The sequence below is a fragment of the Myotis myotis genome, unplaced genomic scaffold, assembly GCF_014108235.1.
Source record: "Myotis myotis isolate mMyoMyo1 unplaced genomic scaffold, mMyoMyo1.p scaffold_m19_p_2, whole genome shotgun sequence".
Classification (NCBI taxonomy): Eukaryota; Metazoa; Chordata; class Mammalia; order Chiroptera; family Vespertilionidae; genus Myotis; species Myotis myotis.
Genome location: NW_023416324.1, coordinates 27,699,252 through 27,720,351, shown reverse-complemented (window position 1 = coordinate 27,720,351; position 21,100 = coordinate 27,699,252). Strand labels below are relative to the sequence as shown.

General features: G+C 49.8%; 1 protein-coding gene across 4 annotated transcripts in view; it reads left to right on the top strand.

The window, feature by feature from the left end:
• Nucleotides 1–20,606, top strand: part of ST3GAL3 (ST3 beta-galactoside alpha-2,3-sialyltransferase 3) — a 182,264-nt gene extending 161,658 nt beyond the window's left edge. For all 4 annotated transcript variants that reach the window (XM_036347768.1, XM_036347769.1, XM_036347767.1 and 1 more), the window contains 3 exons: nucleotides 15,267–15,413; nucleotides 15,623–15,769; nucleotides 19,573–20,606. In XM_036347768.1, the coding sequence (XP_036203661.1) occupies nucleotides 15,267–15,413; nucleotides 15,623–15,769; nucleotides 19,573–19,662 (384 nt within the window). In that variant the 3' untranslated portion in view covers nucleotides 19,663–20,606. The remainder of the gene's footprint in view (nucleotides 1–15,266; nucleotides 15,414–15,622; nucleotides 15,770–19,572) is intronic.
• Nucleotides 20,607–21,100: the final 494 nt, after the last annotated feature.

The following is a 21,100-nucleotide window of genomic DNA, read 5'->3' as shown; positions in this document are numbered from 1 at the left end:
TTGTTCCAGCTCAGGGCTGCACATCTGCTGCAGACGGGCACTGGTCAAGTGTGCTATGATGAGGCAGAGATGGCGGGCGGTGAGACATAAGGTCGGACTAGACGGTCTGGAATCCACACAGGTGAGTCTGCGTCCTGTGGAAATATACAAGCATATCCTCTCCCCCGGGTTAAAAGTACATCAGGTCCCTTCCAGGCTCCTGTAAGCAAGTCTCTCCATTTGACGAGGGCTTTAGGTTTAGTTAGATCAGGGTTCCAATGCCTGTACATCGGGGAATTTCCCTCAGAATCTACAGTTAGTATATTAATTACAAATTGAGCATGCTGTAGAACATGATGAGGAGAGGAATATTTAAACTCATTTTCTTGTAATTTTTTAATTTGTGTTTTTAAAGTTTGGTGAGCCCTTTCTACTATTGCTTGGCCTTGAGGATTGTAGGGTATTCCTGTAGTATGTGCGATGCCGAATGTAGAGCATAAGTTTTTAAAAGCTCTAGAGGTATAGGCAGGCCCATTGTCAGTTTTAAGTGCCCTTGGTATTCCTAGGTAGGAAAAGCATTGGAATAGATGTTGACTTACATCTTTAAAGGCTTCTCCTGTACGTGCAGAAGCAAGGATAACATGAGAAAAGGTATCAATACAAACATGCACATAGCAAAGTTTGCCAAAAGATGGGACATGAGTAATATCCATCTGCCATAAGTCACAGGGTCTAAGTCCTCTTGGATTAACTCCAGTAGCAGGGCTAGGAAAATGAGTAGGACAATGGCCGCAGTCACGCACAATACTTCGAGCAGCTTCTCTAGATATGCGATAATATAGACGGAGAGCAGAAGCATTTTGATGGTGAATGGCATGAGACCGCCGGGCTTCTTCTAGAGCTGTACAAACTACTGGGCGAGTTAGTAAATCCGCCTGATAATTTCCTTCGCTTAAGGGTCCTGGTAGGCAGGAATGAGCTCTAATATGTCCAATATAGAAAGCCTTTTCTCGTTTGTGAATGCAAGTTTGTAGCTGAGTTAACAAAGAGAAAATGGCTGTTCTTCCTTGTGGGAGAGAGGCGGTCTCAATATGAGGAAATAATTTAACTATATATTGAGAGTCAGTGTACAAGTTAAAGGGAACCTGTTGCAATTGTTCAAAAGCATAAATGACTGCCAAAAGCTCTGTTCTCTGAGCTGACGTCTCTAGAGTTTGTTGAACATGGGTTATTGAGTCAATGATTGTTACTGCCCTACCATTAGAGGAACCATCTGTGAATACTAAGGAGGCAGGAGGTGATAATGGTTCTTTTGAACATTTGATAGGAAATATAAACGGATGTAGGGAGAGAAATTGCAATATAGGTGATCTTGGCAAATGATGTAAAATTTGTCCTGGGAAGTTACCTATAGCTATTTGCCACTCTTCTTCAAATTGTAATAGTGTGTCTAATTGTTCTCTTTTATAAGGTATTATTATCTCAGTAACTTCTCTTCCAAAGAGTTCGATACTGCGTCGTCTACCTTTGATAATGAGAGTGGCCACTAGGGAGGGATAGGGTGGTACAATCTTCCTAGGAGTGACAGGTAAATGTATCCATTCTAATGGTCCTTCCTGCCACAAGCATCCTGTAGGAGTATATTTAGTGGCTAGAATAATTAAGGCCCAAGATTTGGAATAATCTAGATACTATAGGTGCTGTTTATTGATGGCCTGTTCTATTTTTGCTATAGCCTTTTCTCCTTCTACAGTTAATTGTCGGGGAGACTTAGGGTTAGAATCTCCCTTTAAAATGTCAAATAGAGGTTTTAAGTCAAGAGTGGTTATTTTTAGATATGGCCTGACCCAGTTGATATCACCTAATAGTTTCTGATAATCATTCAATATGTTTAAATGATCTTTTCTTAATTGTAAAGGCTGATGGGTGATAGTAGAGGTATGTAATATTCTGCCTAAGTAGGAAAAAGAAGGTTCAGTCTGAATCTTTTCTGGGGCTATTTTTAGACCATGTTCTTCTAAAGCAAGGATGGTCTGAGTAAGAATTTACTGTAAAGTAGCCCGATCTTTATGAGCTAGTAAAATATCATCCATGTAATGAATAAGATATAGATCTGAAAATTTCTTTCTAATACCTTGCAATGCCTGATCTACAAACTTTTGACATAATGTAGGACTATTTTTCATCCCTTGTGGGAGAACCTTCCATTGATATCTCTGATAAGGCTGTTTAAAGTTTTCTGATGGTATGCTGAATGCAAATCTTTGACAATCAGCCGGGTGAAGAGGTATAGTGAAAAAACAATCCTGTAAGTCAATAACAACAACACAATACTCCTGTGGAATTGCCACAGGGGAGGGCAATCCAGGTTGTAAGGAGCCCATATCTTCCATGGTGGCATTTATGGCTCTTAGATCTTGCAAAAGTCTCCACTTGCCTGATTTCTTTCTTATTACAAATATGGGTGTGTTCCAGGGACTATTTGATGGCTCTATATGTCCCTCTGCTAATTGCTGATCAATTAATTGTCGGGCTGCTGATATTTTCTCAGATGTTAAGGGCCATTGCTCAACCCATACTGGTTGTGACGATTTCCAGACTATGGGATCAGCAGTCCTAAGGGCAATGGCCCCAATTACAGATCCTGTCGAGGAGTGTGAGGTATTACTTTCCTTTCCTAATCCCTTTCCTGGATTAAATCTCGTGTCTAGCATCTGTGATGTTACTCTATCACTGGGGCTATATAATACAACTCCCATTTGAGACAAGATATCTCTTCCCCATAATGTAAAGGGGATAGTCGTAATTACATAGGGACAGAATGTTCCTGAATGTTGATCTTCATCAGTCCAAGTTAGAATCTGAGAACTCTTTTTTACATTAGATGCCTTGCCTAGTCCTACTAGGGAAGTGGAGGTGGTGTGCGTGGGCCATGAAGAGGGCCAATCCTTTTCTGCTATGCAGGAAACATCTGCTCCTGTATCCAATAGACCTTCAATTGGTTTTCCCTGAATTTGTAAAATTTTTGTAGGTCTAGTAGCATGGATTTCTTGTATCCAAAATGCTGCATCACTAGATCCAAAGCCTCCGGCCCCTCTAGCTTCCTGGGTAACAGCTGTCCCTATTTTATGTATTGGTAACAGGATTAATTGGGCAATTCTCTGGTTGGGCTGAATCTGTATAGTTGTGGTGGGTGGGGAAAGTAAAATCTGTATTTCTCCTGTGTAGTCTGCATCAACAACTCCTGGGATGACTAAGATCCCCTGTAACGAGGTAGAGCTCCGTCCTAATATTAAACCTACAGTTCCCTCAGGCAGTGGCCCAGACACTCCTGTAGGAATGGCTGCTACTGGCGAGTCTGGGGTTAGTACTGCATGGGTGGTTGAGTGGAGGTCCAATCCTGCACTGCCTGGGGTTGCCCTGAAGAGGTCACTGACTGATCGAAATTTGCAAAGGGGTTGAAGGTTGATGCCCCTATTATTGCAGGGGCCTGGGGCTGGCCCCTTCTCAAGTTTCCCGATTGAGGTGATGGGATATAACCTCCTTGGGAGCTATTTGTAGAGTTTAAAGGCCGACCATTTTTATGGTATTTTGATCTACATTCCTTTGCCCAATGGAATCCTTTCTGACATCGGGGACAAACGGTTTTTGGAGGATTAATATTATTCCCTAATGTATTTCCAGGCTGTCGAGGAGCTTGCCATCTGGCCTGAGTATTATTATTTTTATTTGGGCATTCTCTGCTAAAGTGCCCAGATAAGCCACAAGAGTAGCAGTTCATATTTCTTTTATTACCTGTATTATTGCTGGCTTGTCCTATACCCTGTACATATTGAGGGTATGTCTCCCCTTTGAGAGCTGCAGCTATAGCTACACCCTGTATAAATGCTGGACTTACATCAGCACACTGTTTTATAAAATCATTTATAGTTCCTGTTCTGCGAATCAGCCTTAATAAAGCCTGACAGGTATTATTAGCATTTTCAAAAGCCAGTTGTTTGATTAGGATATCGGCTGCCTCTTTGTTATTGATTACTCTCTTGACTGCCTGTATGAGGCGAGAAAGGAAATCCTGATATGGTTCCTCGACCTTCTGTTTAACCTCTGTAAGGGTGGTTGTTTCTCCTGCTGTATAAGGTAGGGATTTCCAGGCACTTACTGCACAACTGGTTACTTTGGTAAGTGCCTCTGTGGGCATATTCATTTGCTCCTCAGCCGTGTTAAAATCACCTTCTCCTAATATCATGTCTAGGGTTATTCCTTTTCTGGTTTTTTCGCTAGTGGCTACAGCTTTCTTAGCAAGATCTTCATATTCAGTTTTCCATAATAAGTAATCGCCTCCTGAGAGACAGGATTTACAAACCTGTGACCAATCATAAGGAGTCATCCATTTACTGGCTAGGGTTTCTACCAAGGTTTGTGTGTAAGGAGCTAGAGGTCCATATTCAGAGCAGGCCAATTTTAATTCTTTAAGTACTTTGTAAGGTATAGGCTCCAAGGTGGGGTTTCTATTCCCACCAGACTCATTCTCATATGTAACTGGGAAGCAGAGTGAGAATTCAAGATCTCCATTAGCTTCAGCTTCTCTTATGGCCCTTTGAAATTTAGACATGGAGCTCATAGGAGCCACAGGACCTGGTTTAGGCTTCCTTTCTAATTTGGGGAGCCTGTTTTGAATGGGAGGGCCATTCTCCTCTCTACTGCCTGGAAAGGACCAATGGTCATGTTTATGATATTTATTCTCCTCCCGATCACTAGGCATAGCTAAATTGCTTTTAGATTGAGCTGGAGACAATGATGATGTATCCTCTCTGGGTGGAGCCGAGGGACTATTTAAATTTTGAGAAAGTTCAACCGTTTTTGCCTCTGGTGCCAAGGTGTCACAGATTGAATCCCAGAGGGAAAAGAAACATGGCAGGACCTTGTCAGATTCATGGTGTTTCTTTAATTGCTTTCCTACTTCAACCCAAGTTTTTAAATTAACAGTTCCATCCTCTGGAAGCCATTGACATACTTCTTCTATAAAACTTTCTGTCTCACTGGGAAAAACCTCAACTCCAATTCTGCTAGTAAGCATATGGGTTAAAAGATTAATACAGAGTCTTTTTTCTTTAGACTCAGTATGACCCATCTTGTCAATCTAAGTTCTGTACTAACTACCCGCTTACCCTACTTATCCTCTATAGGGGGGGTCTGAAGCACCCTACGGTGCAGTCCTATCCGTCCCAAGTACGGGGGGACTTACCTAAGGGAACCCTGTTAGGGCGCCAGATGCCGGGGTCCAACCCCAGCGGGTCCAGGGGTCCCCAAAGGTGTAGACGGAGTCGGCGAAGAAGGAAGGACACGGAGACAGTGTTCAGTTGATCAGCAGCCTAGCCAGGATCTCCAGCCAGGATCTCCAGCCAAGTTCTGGTCTGGATCTCCAGCGAAGTTCTGCTGTTTATTGTCTTGTTACATCCGTATTTATACCAGTTGATTTTAATCCTGTCAATTTCTATTACAAAGGTTAGGGCGTTTCTTATCTCCATTCCAGGGAGTAAAGATTATGTAGCTTAAGCATGATTGTTTGTAGTGATTAACTACCCGCCTGGCACTTAGTTAAGGAGTTTCATCCCCTCCCTGACTTCAGGGAAAAATTCCTACCTGGGGAAACAACCTTTCTAGGAGAGGCATCCCCTCCCTGACTTCAGGGAAAAATTCCTACCTGGGGAAACAACCTTTCTTGGAGAGGTGACCTTGGTTAAAACACACAGCGCTAAGGGGAGCAAACATATTAAGAACAGTATGCTATAAACGCCAGGTCCCTTGAAACATATGCTGTGCAGATGTTTCTTTCCTGCAGCGACTGTGTCAAGCAGCAAGGATGGACCGGCTTCCGGCAGTTTTTATTGATTTTTACTTAATATATTTTTTATTTTTTTTTTAATCCTCACGCAAGGATATTTTTCCCATTGGTTTTTAGAGAGAGTGGAAGAGAGGGGGAAAGACAGAAATATTGATGTGAGAGAAACACATCGCTTGGTTGCTTCCTACATACACCCCAACCAGGGAAGGAGACTGCAACCGACGTACGTGCCCTTGACCAGAATGGAACCCAGGACCCTTTGGTCCACAGGCTGACGCTCTATCCACGGAGCCAAACCGGCTGGGGCTAGAATCAGTATTGAAAACAGAAACCAGTCTCTTGCTCTGCCTCAGCCCACATCTTTGAGGTTCATTTTCTCCTGCTGAACAATGGGGAGAGTAAACGCTTCCCTGAGTGGCTCCCCATTGCACCACGGTAAGGAGTGAGTGCGATCGTGCACGAGACGGTGCTCATCTGCAGATGACGATCACCTTCAGAGACGTGAGATTCAGCAAGGCAAGCGCTGCCTGCCCACTGGGCGGAATGCCAGCCACAGGGCCCAGGGGTGAGCGTGGAAGTGAGATCAGCAGCGCCTGGCACAGAGTAGCACATGCCACCCCGCTCCAGAGGTGCAGGCACCCACTTTTGGGCTCCAGGACACTTACGTAAGCCCTGATCCCTATCAAGCTGCTTGCCCCAGTTTCTTGTAGTGGTTGGCCAGATGATGATGAAGTTTCAGGCACAGAGAACAGCTTTGGCAATAAGCGGTAGATTTAGTGAATTAGAAATAATTGAGTATAACTGCTGGGTAGCATGGCTGCAGTACTGCCCTGAGACCTGGGCAATGAGGGCGCCTGCCTCTCCACCACACTCTCTGCCATGGAGTGAAGAGGAACGTGCAGGGTCAACAGGGAAATGGCCGCTCCAGGCCCACCCACCCTCTCTTGCTAGACTATTACCAGGTTCTAGAGACCTTAGAATTTCTTGCCCTCACAGCCAGTACCAAGTTCATTTCCATCCCCCTGAGGGCAGAATGCACCTCCCTCAGCCCAAGGAAGGCTGTTTGCAGAGGCTGTGAGTAGCACTTGGATGTGCGGGCTGGGCAGTCCACACACACATGCACAGTACTTGTCATGTGTGGGCTGGGACCAAGAAGGGAAACAGAAGGGAGGCAGGCTGGGCCTCGCTCTCCATACACCACCGTGGTCCAGCACAGATCTCTCAGAGGCAGAAGTTTAAATTCAGACCTGGCCTTCCAGGTCGTTTTTCAGGGAGGATAGAATACATTTCATTTACCAGTTTGATACCTTGATTTGTGACTTTCAAATATTTTAGAGTCTAAAATGTGATACATGGACTTATATTTGTAATTTTGCCCCTGGCTGCACAAATATTGAGGATGAGCCTACATGGATGTGGGAGTGAAGGCTGGAGATGAGTCTGGGTAGGCAGGGAACAGACAGTGGAGGTTCTTACAAGCCAAAGCCACATCAGTGAGCTTGGACTTTATCTTGAGGACCAATGATAGCAGAAGCTAAGGAGCTAACTTTGTGCCAAACGTATTATGTGCCTGACTTCTAATTGTCATAGCACACACGCACTGCGGGGTACAAATTAACTAGTCTTATTTCCTGCATTTTGTAGATGAGGATAATGAGACTTAGGAAGGGGCAAGAACTTGCCAAGGGACACAGAATTAGCAGTTAGGACATCAGGGTTCAAAAATAATTACTGGGGCAGCCTGATCTGCAGCCAGAGGTGGGCTGACAGCAAGCGTTATGGTGGGAAGGGTACAGTGTGGGATGGGTCCACCAGATGCCATAGCCACAGATGGGTATTTGCTTGGTTCCCGGGGACGAGGGAAAGGGAAAGGTCAAAGGAGAATGAGGACTCCAGCCTGAGTTGTTAGGGGGGAAATGGTGGCTAGCTCCCTCATAGGAAATAGGTTTCTTAATGAAGCAAGCCTATTGGGCCTTCGTTTCTTTAGGAGAAGACTGGACAAGACATTCTTAAAGGTCTCTTTTTATATTATTGCAATCCATGTTTTGAGGGTTGTTCATTGTTTACAATATTATCCTATATAATAAAAGGCTAATATGCAAATCGGACAACGGAACAGCCGGTTGCCATGACTCGCACTGACCACCAGGGGGCAGATGCTCAACACAGGAGCTACCCCCTGGTGGTCAGTGCGCTCCCACAGGTGGTCAGAAGCCAGGCTCATGACTGGCGAGCGCAGCGGCACTGGCAGGAGCCTCTTCTGCCTCCGTGGCAGTGCTAAGCCATCAGTCGGACATCCCCTGAGGGCTCCCAGACTGCGAGAGGGCACAAGCTGGGCTGAGGGACCACACACGCACACGCACGCACACGCATGCACGTGCACAAATTTCGTGCACTGGGCCTCTAGTAGCATATATTTGTACAAAAAGTAAGTGGCTTATATGTAACAAGCACTCGTGTATTTGTAGATTGGTTGATCCAGGTTAATCCTTAGCCCTGAAACATTTACATCTGTAAGTAGCCTTCTTTTAGAGCTCTTCTTCATTTTGCTTATATTTCTCTTAGTATGTTACCTGGCTCTCCTTCCATTCATGTGCTATGCATGTGAACATTTTTGGATATGTCTTATATGTATATATTTTAAATAATTATAGCAGATATTTAATCCTATCTTTATTTCTTTCTCACTTCATCATAATCATACCATGTACTGAGATATTTCTACACAACCCTGTCTTTTCTACTGGACTACATCTCCTTTGGAGTAAGGAAAACAGAAACCAGACATACACTCTTTTTTTTTCTTTTTTTTAATTTCAGAGAGGAAGAGAGAGAGAGAGAAATATAAATGGTGAGAGAAAATCATTGATTGGCTGCCTCTTGCACGCCCCACACTGGGGATCCTGTCCACAACCCGGGCATATGCCCTGACCGGGGATCAAATCGTGACCTCCTACTTCATAGGTCAACACTCAACCACTCACACCGGCCATGCCAGACCTACACTTTTAATTATTCAGACAAGCTGTCTCAGTGGGCAGTGGAAAGCCATGGAAGATTTTAGCCCTGAGAAGGTCAAGATCAGATTTGTGTAGGGAAGTGAAGGAATTGAAGGAAGGCATGATGGAGGCAGGGAGGACTGGTGGCTGCGAGGGTGAGAGTTGGGGACCTGGCCTGAGGTGTGAGCAGCAGGGAGCAGAAGGAGCAAACCCATCTGCCCTACTTGTGGCTGCAGGAACCAGCCCTGGTGGCCCTGAGACGGCTTCTTCTAACAGCAGGAGGAAGAGGCTGCAGAATAGCCTGCGGGGGCCAGGGCAACGCTGCAGTGCCTGGCTGGGAAGGCGCTCTCTTCCCAGATGCCTTCCCCCATTGCTCCCGGCTGTTCTGACAAGAGCAGAACAAGTTGCATCAGCAGGAGGCTGGCGGCTGCACACAGATGAGCTGGGTCCAGACTTGACTGAGGCAGGGACATTCCTGAAGGAGGAGGGATTCAACAAAGAATGCAGTCCACAGCTGGACTTGAGGAGGGGTTTGACCATCCCGGGCCAATGTCACTGGAGGCTTTACAGGCCTCTGTGCTATGTCCTGTGGGTCAAGGGAATGAGATGTGAGAGGCCTTGGGCCATATCTGATGAGGCCTTCTGGGGCAGGACTGTGTCCTAGGGGCAGGCTGGGCAGTGTGGCCCAGCAGCAGGAAGGCCTCCAGTGCCCACCGCCCCCGCAGGGGCCCAGAGGGAGAATCTGGCTCCCCATTTGAATATGTCTGTTTGTGGACTGGCCGCCTACTGGCACCTGGCATCGCCAACCACACCCTCCGCTTCACTCTCTTGGCTTCTGTGACACTCACTCATGACCATCATAGGTATGATTTATTGAGCTCTTACTATGTGCCAAATGTGGTATGTAATCTTCACAACTGTCTGGGAAGTAGGTCTTGTCATTCCTGTTATGTATGAGGAACATGAAGCCTCAAGAAATTACAGGACGTGCCCAGGTCACACAGATGTGGGATCCAGGTGTGACCCAGGCTTTCCAGACTCCAGGACCCATGGTCTCCCCTGCACCATACACTCCCCAGTGCCTCTGACCTCTCTCTCTCTGTTTGTCCTCAGTCTCCTCTATTGGCCCCTCTGTGTCAACCTGCCCCTTACATGGTGGTGTTGACAGGATTCTGTTCAGGGTTCCCGTCTCTTCTCGCCCCATACCAGAGATTCTTAATCTCAAGTTAGCTGATGCCCTTGACTTCGGGGATTCTGTCACCTTCTACAGTAGGGTGCACACTGTAATGTGTGTGTGCCTGTGTGTGTTTCTGAAAAGAGAAGCCATAGCTTTTCTTATAGGAGACAGACTGAGGTTTTGTTAGTACTTGATTTATTTTTTATTTTTTTTTTTATGGCTGGGGAAACACGGAAATGCCCAAATCATATTGTGGTCCTACTTTCCCTTAAATTCCTCAAGGGGCTCTGCCTCAGGACAGTGACAGTTGGGGAAAATAAAATAGAAGCCCTGGGCTGTTCATTGCGCCAGTTCCCACTGCTCCAATGCAGGCTGACTGGGGCTTGAGACCCAACGAGGCAGAGACCAGGATGCTGCTCCCAGGGGTCAGGCTCTGCCTCCACATACTCCCTGCCCAGGAACAGGTGAGGGTGGGAGAGGCAGAAGGTCTACCCTTCCCACTGAAGCTTTTGTCAGATTCTCAGAGTGTAACCTCCTACAGTTTCACATGGTGGTTACATCCGGGACTTTCGGCGCTTGGGAAAAGCCGAGAGACATGGTTTCAGAGATGGCATCTCACGTCACGGAAATACCCAGGTTCTGAGGTTGGATCCAGCTCTGATTCTCCAGCTGTATGTGCATCGTGGGCAGGTCTCCTCTGTGAAACGGAGTGTGGGACCCTTACCTTCGACTTCTGAGGGGGGAACAGCAGTGACGATAACGTATGTTATGGCAGAAAGAACACCCATCTTGGAGTCAGGACGCTGTGTTTGAATCTTGGCATAGCCCTTGCATCACCTTGAACATATTGCTTCATCTTGAGTCCGTACCTGTGAAGTTGGTGAAGGTTGATGAGATGTAAATAATGTCTGTGAAAACTAGCCTGGAGCCTGGCACACCCCCAGCTGTGCCCATTCCTGGCTCTCCCTCCCCCTCCCAAGCAGCCCCTGCGCTTTTTCCTCCTCAGGTGTGTGTGGGGCACGCATGGGCAGGAACCCCAGGTGGGGCACTGTTGGGGCCTGCCAGGCCCTGGAGAGGGGACAGGGGCTGTGCCTCACCTGGCACAGGCTGGCACCTGCCATTCCTTTCGGTCCACATCTGGGCCTCCCAGGAGGGGCTTCTCCCCAGCTCTGTATCAGATCTAGGCCGTTTCTCTACCCTCCCCTTTCCTACTGGGTCCTGGTGTCCCTATCTTTACCCCCTTGCACACGCACCTCTCCTGGACACAGGGAGACACGGGAGCAAGACGGACTGGAGGCTGCCCTCAGTCTCACAGGTGCTGGGACACAGGGAAGCTGCTCCAAGAGCCTGCGCTGGGAGGACAGATAGACTTGACCAGAGAACGAGATGTTGCCACAGAGGTGGGGAGACATGGGCGGTGTGGCTGGAGCAGAGTCAGCCCACAGAAGGCAGTGGAAGATAAGCCGAAGGAGTCCTGACCAGTGGGGAGCTCTTTGTTGCTGCTGAGAGCAATGGAGGAGCCTCAGAGGGACTTCATGCCCCCTTAACACTCACGGCCAGGGGCTGTGCTGGGCTACAGACATGGATCAGGTGTGACCCTCGGCCCTGCATGGCTTAGGGTCGCGATACACCACTAACGACGGTGATGAAAACAGCCGATCGGGTGGCTGTGAGCTGGCACTCAGCGCGAATTACCTAATTCCCACAACAGACCGTAAGATAAACCCTGATAGTATCCTGGCTTACCCAGAGGAAATGGTGAGCTCCTTGCCCAGGGTCTCCCCACAGTGAGGAACTAGAGCTGAAGCTGCCTCCAGTCTGTTCAGGCTCCTATAACAAAACACCACAGCCTGGGTGGCATATAAACAACAGACATTTGTGTCCACCCTTTTGGAGACTGGGAAGTCCAGGATCCTGGCGCTGGCAGAGCTGGTATTTGCTGAGGGCTGCCTGGTTCCTAGACTGCCTTCTTTTTGGTATGTCCTCACTTGGTGGAAGGGGCAAGGGATCCCTCTGGGACCTCATTTATAAGGGCATGGATCCCACTCATGAGGGCTCCCCCCTCATGAACTAATCACTTCCTAAAGGCTCACCTCCTAATACCACCACCTTGACTTTGGGGATTTAGGGGGAGGAGGGTTACCTTCAAACCATAGCAGATATAACTCTATATTCTATCACCTCCCAAAGGGTAGAGGTCATTTATGCCTTGGGAGGAATGGGGCCAGGAAAGACATGAGGAAGAAGGATATGCTGAGTCTTAAAAAAGTGGGTGGGATGAGGTGGATAGATGTGGGAAGGCCATTGGAGACAGAAGGAGCAGCACAGCAAATGCATGGAGTCGTGAGTTAGCAGGTGGGGACCTCAGGTGGGTGGAATGGAAACGGGGGGCAGACGGCTTACTGGCTGGAAAGCTCAGGTCTGTGGGCAGTGGCGATGCGATCTGCTTTGTACATAGAACGAGCATCTGGCAGAGAGAGGACAGTGGTTTCGAGGCAGAGGCAGCCCATCCAGGCACTCATTACATGTTCGTTCACTAAATGGATGGAATTTAACAATTACTGTATGTTCCAGTCACTGTACTCGACTCTGGGCTCTGAGCAGGCAACAACACGGATGCTGTAAATGGCCAGCTGTTAGGGTAGTCCCATTGGAAGATGATGAGACCCGGATTTCCATGAAGCAGTGTGTGTGGGAGGAAGGGGTGGGTCTGTGGCGTTCTCAGAAGATAAAATCAAAAGAACTAGATGACCAGTGGGACAGAGTGGGCTGGGGAGATGAAGACTCTGAAGTCGAACCTGAGGTTTCTGGTTCATTGGAGGGAGCACAGGAGGAGCAGGAGCAGATGTGGGGAAATACGTTAAATACGTTATGTACATCCCCGTGACAGAATCCTTAGGAAACATACATTTGATGTCTAACATTTATTTCGAGAGATGTATTGTTTAACCAAATCTCCGTTACACACTTCTGTATTTTTTTCAGGTTTTTCACTCTTATAAATAACCCTGTATTAAACAGCTTTTTACAGAGGTCTTCTCCACGCAGTCATCAGTATGAACAGCCTTGAAGCTTTTGTTTCATATTCAGATTGCAGTGTAGGCGAGTTCTACCTCAACTCAGCACTGCAAGCTGAGAGGCGCGCGCGCACGCACACACACACACAGGGTGGGGCAAAAGCAGGTTTACAATTGTGAGCACACAAAACAGTTTATTCTTGTATTAGCATTTGTTAATTATTGTATTTTCCATACAAACAACTGTAAACTTTTGCCACACCCTGTATTTTAGAGGATAAAAATAGTATCTGGTTACACAAATTTGCATTTTTATCACTAATGAGTTTTTCATGCTTACTAACCTTATTTTATGTTCTTTTCCCATTTTGGGGGGTCTCGTTGACTTTTTATGAATTTTTTAAATATGTATTATTTATGACAATATTTCCCACTTCTTTGTTTCCTTCCTAATTTTGCATACTATATTTTTTATGAACCAAAGCACTAAAAGTGTTTACAAAGTCAGAATTCATTGACCTTCTTCTTCATTTCTAACATTGCAGTAGTGTTTAAGAAGCTCAGTGATAAAATATGCAGCTAAATTTCCTTTTCCTTTTCCTTTTAGCAGGAGAGGCAGTGAGTGGCTCTTTTTTTCCTAAGTAGCAGATTTTCAAATGTCACTTGCTGAGAAAGTCGCCTTGTTCCCGCCGACGGTGCAGCTTCCCTTCATATCACCTAAGCGCGGGCATGCAGACTGACCTGCTTCTGGGCTGTCTTGGCTCATCGATCTTTGTGTTGATTCTTAGACATCTGTCCGTGCTTTAATCGTTGCAGACTTATAATATACTCCATATCTAACTTTTAAGTTTATCTGTTAAATATTTGGATGGGTTTTTAGAATCCTTTTGGTACATTTCAAAAAAGAAATCCTGTTGGGATTTTTCTTAGAATTAAGTTAAGCCTACTTTAATCTGGGAGGAAGTGGCATTGTGTTAATGTTCAGCCTTCTCATCCAAGATATGGCTTGTCTCCCATTTTTTTTCAAGTAATTTTTTAGATCTCTCAAAGGATTGCAGCTTTTTTTTTTTTTCCTTTTTACTACAGATCCCACAGACTTAAGTTTATTGATCAGTATTTGATTATTTTTTTGTTCGGATTGCAAATGGGATCTCTTTTATATTATATCTAGTGACTTTCCTATTGGAGTACAGATCCTATTACTAAATTATTTTACCCATTAAGTTTATTGATTCTTTTAGGTTTTCTAGGCAAATAACAAACTCCCTGCGAATAACAGGCTGGAGCCCCTGGCGTGGCGATGCCTCCAGTCTGAGGGCCGGTCTGTGAGTTCCTCCAGCAGTACTCAGGAGCCCAGCTGTAAGGGTGGTAAAGAGCCGATGCCAAGTTCAGGGCTTTCCTGGGCTGGGGCAATAGGGAGGCAGGGGGCAGGGAGTTGACTCATGAGAGGGTAGCTGAAGTGTATGCTTCAGGGTCTTGAACAGAAAGGCAGGGCTGAGGACTAGAGGGAGGGAGAGTGAGGAGGGGAAGGGGTGGCCCTGGACTGCACACAGGATGTCAGGTTTCAGAGCGGAAGCCGGTCCTGTATGGTCCTGAGATCACGGAGGGAAGAATGGTCCCATCCTGCAGCTACGGGAACTGAAGCTCAGAGAGCTTGCCACGTGACCACCAGCTCTGGTCGGTGGCAGGACTGGGCCTGGAGTGTTGTTCTGGGTCCCGTACTAGCTGACGTTCTGTCTTTATTTTTCAGGTTCACTTTAGAACAGTTGGCTGAGAGCCAGGAGAGACAACACAAGGGAAAGGAGGCGAGCCCAGCAGAGCAGATAGGAGAGAGAGGGCAGGCTCCTCCTGGGCCCCTAGTAGCTGCGCAGGGTGGGGGCCAGCTGGGCCGTTGGGTCTTCCTGATGACCCAAGAACCCCCTCGGGCAGAGCAGCTCACCTGAGCGTCCCACACCCTCTGCTCGGCCATGCAGCTCACTCTGGACCCTCATTACACACTGTGGCACCACTGTTTGCTCACTGTTCCCACCACACACCCTTGTCTCTCACACATTCTGCGTCCCCAGCACACACCACGTCCTCCCTCTCCCCGCTGTGTTTATCCCACCTGCCCCGGGTCCTCCAGTACACGTCACGCCCCCACCTCGTTTCTCATTTGCCTTTGCCTGTAAACACTGTGAGTCCTGCCACTCACACTGTCCCCTCACGGCTGTGTGCCCAGCTCACGTCCAGCTGTGCTGTGTCCACAGAGTGCATCGGACGGCTTCTGGAAATCTGTGGCCACTCGAGTGCCCAAGGAGCCCCCTGAGATTCGTATCCTCAACCCGTATTTCATCCAGGAAGCTGCCTTCACCCTCATCGGACTGCCCTTCAACAATGGCCTCATGGGCCGCGGGGTGAGAGGCTAGGCCAGGAGAGGGTGGGGAACTGGGTCAGAAGGACCTCGGGAAGAAAGGACAGACGGACGGGGTGGGGGGTGGGAGGAGGAACGGAGCGGCGGCGGGGGTCCAGTCCTCAGGAATGGAGCTCAGCTCTGGGGAGCTTAACTGAGGATCTCAGCCTCGCCCAGCCCTCCAGCTGAACTCTGCACCTGTCCCTCCTGCAGAACATCCCGACCCTGGGCAGTGTGGCCGTGACCATGGCGCTGCATGGCTGTGACGAAGTGGCAGTCGCAGGCTTTGGCTACGACATGAGCACACCCAACGCACCCCTGCACTACTATGAGACCGTGCGCATGTCAGCCATCAAAGAGGTGAGGGGCTGGGTGGGCAGGGCCAAGGGGGGCACTTCCAGCACTGAGGACAGGCTCCGACTGTTCACCGTGAATGGTGATGAGATGAGCCAGCGGCTGCTCCGGCTGCCCAGAGCTCCAGGAAGGTGCCACTACCCAGCTAAGGAGGCCCATTCCTGCCTGCGGGCCTCTGACCACGAAGCACCCTCTTGCCCCTCCCCAAGAACTCAGAACCCTGTCCCGTTTCCTTCCTGAACCTTCCCTCTCCAGCTTGCTCCCTGCCCTGGTCCCGCACCTGCCGCCTCCTTGCAGTTCCCCAGCCGTCATACGCTAATCTTGGCAGCAGCTCAGAGCCACCCTCTCTACCTCAAGTCATCTTTCTCCCAGAGGACTCCTTGACCCCTCAGACAACCCACAGACATTGCCTCCAGGTCTCAGGATACCCTGTACCTCCTCCACCCTCCCCATGGCCAAGCCCTGAAGCTTGTTATAACCCAGAATTACCTCCCAGGTGATCCATGTGCTCAGGCTCCTTAAAGTGGAAAAAGCCTTACAGGTCTCCCAGCCTGTCGCCATCTCCCGCATCTCTCCCTCACGGCAAGAGCTCACGCGGAAAATCAATCCCTCTTCTACCTTCACTTCTACCACTAGCCTTGCCCTGGTCCCAGCCTAGAACCTGGACCTCTGGGGTTAGCACGTTGAGGAGCTTCTCTGCTCCTGCACTGGTGTGGGGTTGCTGGAGGAACTCTGTCATAGTTCTCATCTCAGCCAGCCCTCATTCCTGCTTCCCGGTCCTCGCACGCCCTTCTCCAGCCCCCTGCCCCTCCCGTGAGAACACGGCTGCAGTGGGGACTGTCGGCTCCTGCTGGGTGTCCCCTGTGCACTCCTCACTCCCACTTGGTCTTTCGCCCCGCGCAGTCTGGCTGCCCCTTCACTTGACACGACTCCCACCAAGGTCACCAGTGACTTACCTCCAGGCTCCAAATCCGATGGACACGTGGAAGTCCCACCTTTCCCGGTCTCTCAAACACTTGTGCTGACCACTCCTTCCTCTTTGAAACCCTCTCCTGCTGAGGCTTCTGAGTCAGTAGCTTCTGGTGTTGATTCACTCGCCAGGCTCTCTCGTTCTCTGGCTCAGTGTCCTTGATTGCGGTCCACCCCTTAAGAACCAGCATCAGCCTGGGCTCCAGCCCAGGCCGCCTCTCCTCACCCTGCAGGTTCTCCAGGAGACTGCTGTCCCCAGCCATGGCCCCAGTCACCATCTGGACTGTCTGCAGCTCTTTCGGTTCGTTCAGGCTACCTCAAGTAATGGGAGCTTATTTCAAGTTTATAAGAAAGACTTGGGAGTCTCATGGGAAATCAGAAACGGTCTTCCCCAGGCCTCCCGTTGCCAGGAATGGGATTCAGGAGCGGAAAGCGCCTCCTGGTCGGTTCCAGAACCGTCTTGCCCTCACCAGCGGCTCCTGCCTCCTCATTACCCCGACTCCATTAGTCATCCAGCTCTGTCTCTCTTGATGTGTCTTGTTGCTTCTTTGTCCCCTGCCGGCACCCACTCCAAACTCTTCTCACAGCTTTTACCTGCCCCCGGCGTCTGTTTACTTATATATTTGCTCTCTTACACAAATACTGTGAACACTGTCAGACATATTCATAAACGTAGAGAATAACATAATGAACTTCCATGTAAACTTGAGAGACTGTAGACGTAAGCAGTCGCTGGATCATGAGGGGCTGTCTCTGCCATGGCGAGGAGTTTGGGCTTCGCTCTGAAGGCTGGAGGGAGCCACAGAGGCAGAAGCATTTTAAGCCGAGGATTAGCAGGTAGTGGCCTTGCTGTGGCTGCAGTGTGACATCGAGGCGTGCAAGGCAGGAATAGAAACCAGTTAGCAGGCTGCCCAGCAGTCGAGGCAAGAGATGAAGACTCCTGACCCGGACACAGCGGAGAAATCCAGGCTGGAAATGTACATCTGTGAGTTGTGAGCACAACTGCATGTCCAGACACAGGCCAGGCGTGTGTGAAATTTCCCAGGGAGACGGTAGACTGGGACGTGCAGGCAGTCGCCACCCGAGGAGCACCAACATTTAGTGACGGGGTGAGGGAGGAGGAGCAGACATCAGACAGAAAAAGAGCTGTCCGGAGGAAGGCTCTCCGAGAGTGGCCGCTGAGTGGGATGGACATCTGCCTCCAAAATCAGAGGTCCCGGTGAGGCTGGGGACACGGGACCAGAATCACACCCCGGGCCGTAGACAGTGCAGACAGTGCAGTGCCGAGGGCTCCGGTCATCTGTGCGCCTGCCCGGAGGAGGAGTTGAGAGAGCACCCGAGAGGTGGCATTGCCTGGGCAAGAGAGCTACATCCCAGGCAGACGTGTTTACTCTTTTATAGTGAACACTGTCAAACGTCAACACAGAGAATGATAGAACGAACTTCCATGTAGCTGCCACTTGGCCCTGCCCCCATCCCTCACCCCCCAGTGATCAGCACACAGCCAGTGTTGTTTCATCTGTTTCTTCCTCTTACCTTTACTCCCCACTGATGATTTGGAAACAAGTCTCAGATAGATCATTTCAGCCAAAAACATTTCAGTAAGTTTTTCAAAAAGATAAGGACTATTTTCTACTATCACAGTACCACGATGACACCTCGAAAAATTAATAATTCCTTCATATCATCAAATACCCAGTCCTTTGCTGACCTTTCACTCCTCAGTGACTCGCAGGGGGCGCCCTTGAAGCTGATCTGTCAGACTGGTTACTTCTCCCTGGGGGTAGTGAAGGGGTGGGTAAGGAAAGAGCTGTATGAGTGTCTCCATTTGCTGGGATCCTGGCCCTGCCATTCCTCCAGGCCTCCATTGTCTTACCTATAAAATCTAATTCCATTCGACACATACTGAGCACCTGCTCTGTGCCAGATTGTCCCTGCCTTCAGAGCGGTGAGACAGATGCTTGCATCTCTAAGAAATGAGGGCACGTCACCTAGGGGTCTGCAACAGCAGGGGCAACGCGCTGAAGGCAGAGAGTATAGTGACAGGTTGGAGAGAGTTACTGGATCAGAGTAAGGACCAGACAGGGCTGTAAGGTCTCAGCACCGCGATCTCGCGCCTGTGGTATCACTGTGGTGAGGCTCAGTGCCAACAGACGCAGCAGAGCAGTCGGGTGGGTACAAGCTCTGCACCCGACGATGTGATGAATGCCCAAACCAGGCTATTGGCGTTCATTCATTCACTTAATCCTTTTTCTTCCTTTGAGAGACTTAGTCACCAAAGCTTCCTGATGAGGACTGGGGTTGGAAAGAACCTGAGCCTGGGTGCAGTCTCACCCAAGGAGAAGGCAGCATCCTCCCTGTAATTTCCACATTAACAGTGACATGGGCCCGCTGCCCTGTGGCCTCTGGGCTCCTCTGACCTGAGAGGCAGGGTTTCATCAGCGGCCCCCAGGCCCGGAGAAGTGGATTGCATCAGGCCAGAGAGTGACTAAGCCACCCCAAGAGGCTCTTTTCAGCAGGTCCACCCCCAGGCCTGGGCAGGGCCTGGTGACTCACATTGCCAGTCCTCAGGGTGCCTAGGACTTAGGTGCCCCAGACCTGCTGCTGGACAAGGAGGGTTGAGGTCTTTGCGAACACGGTTGGAAAGCCTGTATCTCCTAAGGTTACAAGAAGTTAAGAGGCAGTTCTGGGGAGGGAGGGGGGTGAGCTGTGGCACAGAGCGTCGGAGGGTGGTGGTCAGAACAGGGCACTGAACCCTGGGAGGTACCTGTTAGTGGGGCCGTGCCCTAGCAGCCACCAAGGCTGCCCCACTGACCGCTTCTCCATCTCTCTCCTCCCAGTCCTGGACACACAATATTGAGCGGGAGAAAGAGTTTCTGCGGAAGCTGGTGAAAGCGCGCGTCATCACTGACCTAACCAGTGGCATCTGAGATGGGCCCAGCACGTGGCACGGAGGTCCCAGCACCACCACCAGCAGGCAGCAGCCACCGCCACCCGCCCAGTTCATTGGCCTTGGTCTGGCTCTGCCTGAGAGGCACAGAAGTGTTGAGACCCAGAGAAGGACAGTGCCAAGTGGCCCCAGGGGTGGCGAAGCCTTGGCAGGGCAGCCAGAGCTGTGTCTGCTCAGAGACCAGCCCTCGGCCTCACTCTCAGCCTGGATCCTTGAAGCCAGAGCGCCAGGAGGCCGCTGGCCGTGCCCCGCGGGCCCAGCATGCCAGAGGTGGACGTTAGGCAGCAAGGCGGCTGCCGGAATTATTTCTCCAATCAGTGTTTGGTGTACTATCATTTTGTGAATTGGGGTGGGGGGTGGGGATAATTTATTTTTAAATAAGGTTGGAGATGTCGAGTTTGGTACACTTGCCATGCAGAGAGAGGGCCCACCAGGCGGGGGTGCCATAGGCTCCCTGTGGAGTGGGAGTGCCATGACTAGCCTGTACTCTGCTCAAGAGCTGCAAGGAGCTGGGCGGGAGCTCATGCCAGCCCCCTGCAGCTCATGACATTGCTTGGCCTTTCTTGAGGAGAAGATGGGATACTCCCACATACCAGCTGCCCACTGTCCACAGGGAAACCCCGGAGCCATTCTTTAAGCCAACAAGACAGCCCCTGGGCTAGAGCAAAGAGAACTCGGAGCTCAGGAGGCGAGGCCTGGCCCAGCCCGAAGGGAATGGCCCCTCCCCAGCTGCTACTGATCCGTAGGACAGTGCCCAGGCCTGGACTGACCAACTTGGCAGCTGTTCTGGGTTTCAGCAGGACTGCCAGGTCCTTGGGTTCTGCCTTGAGCCTGGACCAGAGGGAAGTGAGGCTTAAGGACCTTACCCAGGCTGCGGCAGCCATCCTGGGCAGCCATCCTGGAAGCAATAAAGCTCTTCCCTGAGCCTGGCCTCCCTTGCTTTCTCTTTCCTGTAAGAAACAGGACCCTGGGGCCTCAGCAGCTATGCTAAACCCAAGGGTCATCTCTTCAGCTCAGATTCCTGGGTTCCTTTCATTTCGGTGCCAACTGCAGGCCCAGGGGCATTCTGGAGCCTCTCTCCTCCCACACAGTCCTGCACCCTCTTTGCCTGAGAGAAGTAGCCCAGGGGCCTCGGGGCCTGCCCAAAGGGCAGGGGATTGAAGCCCATGGTTCCAGGACAGTGCCTCTGGGCCCCACAGCCCCATCACTGCAGGGACAGGTCCCTGCAAGTACAGGAAGGATACCCTGCTGAGCCCCCAACACAAGCCCACAGACCTCACCCATTCCTGGCACCCCTGGCTGAGCCTGGAAAGGGCTGTCCTACCCCCACCTGAGCACACAGGCACACCCTCTCTCCTCTGCCCCCTCTTCTCTCTCAGAACAGGAAGGCACAGCCCAGCTCTATGCACTCTGGCGAC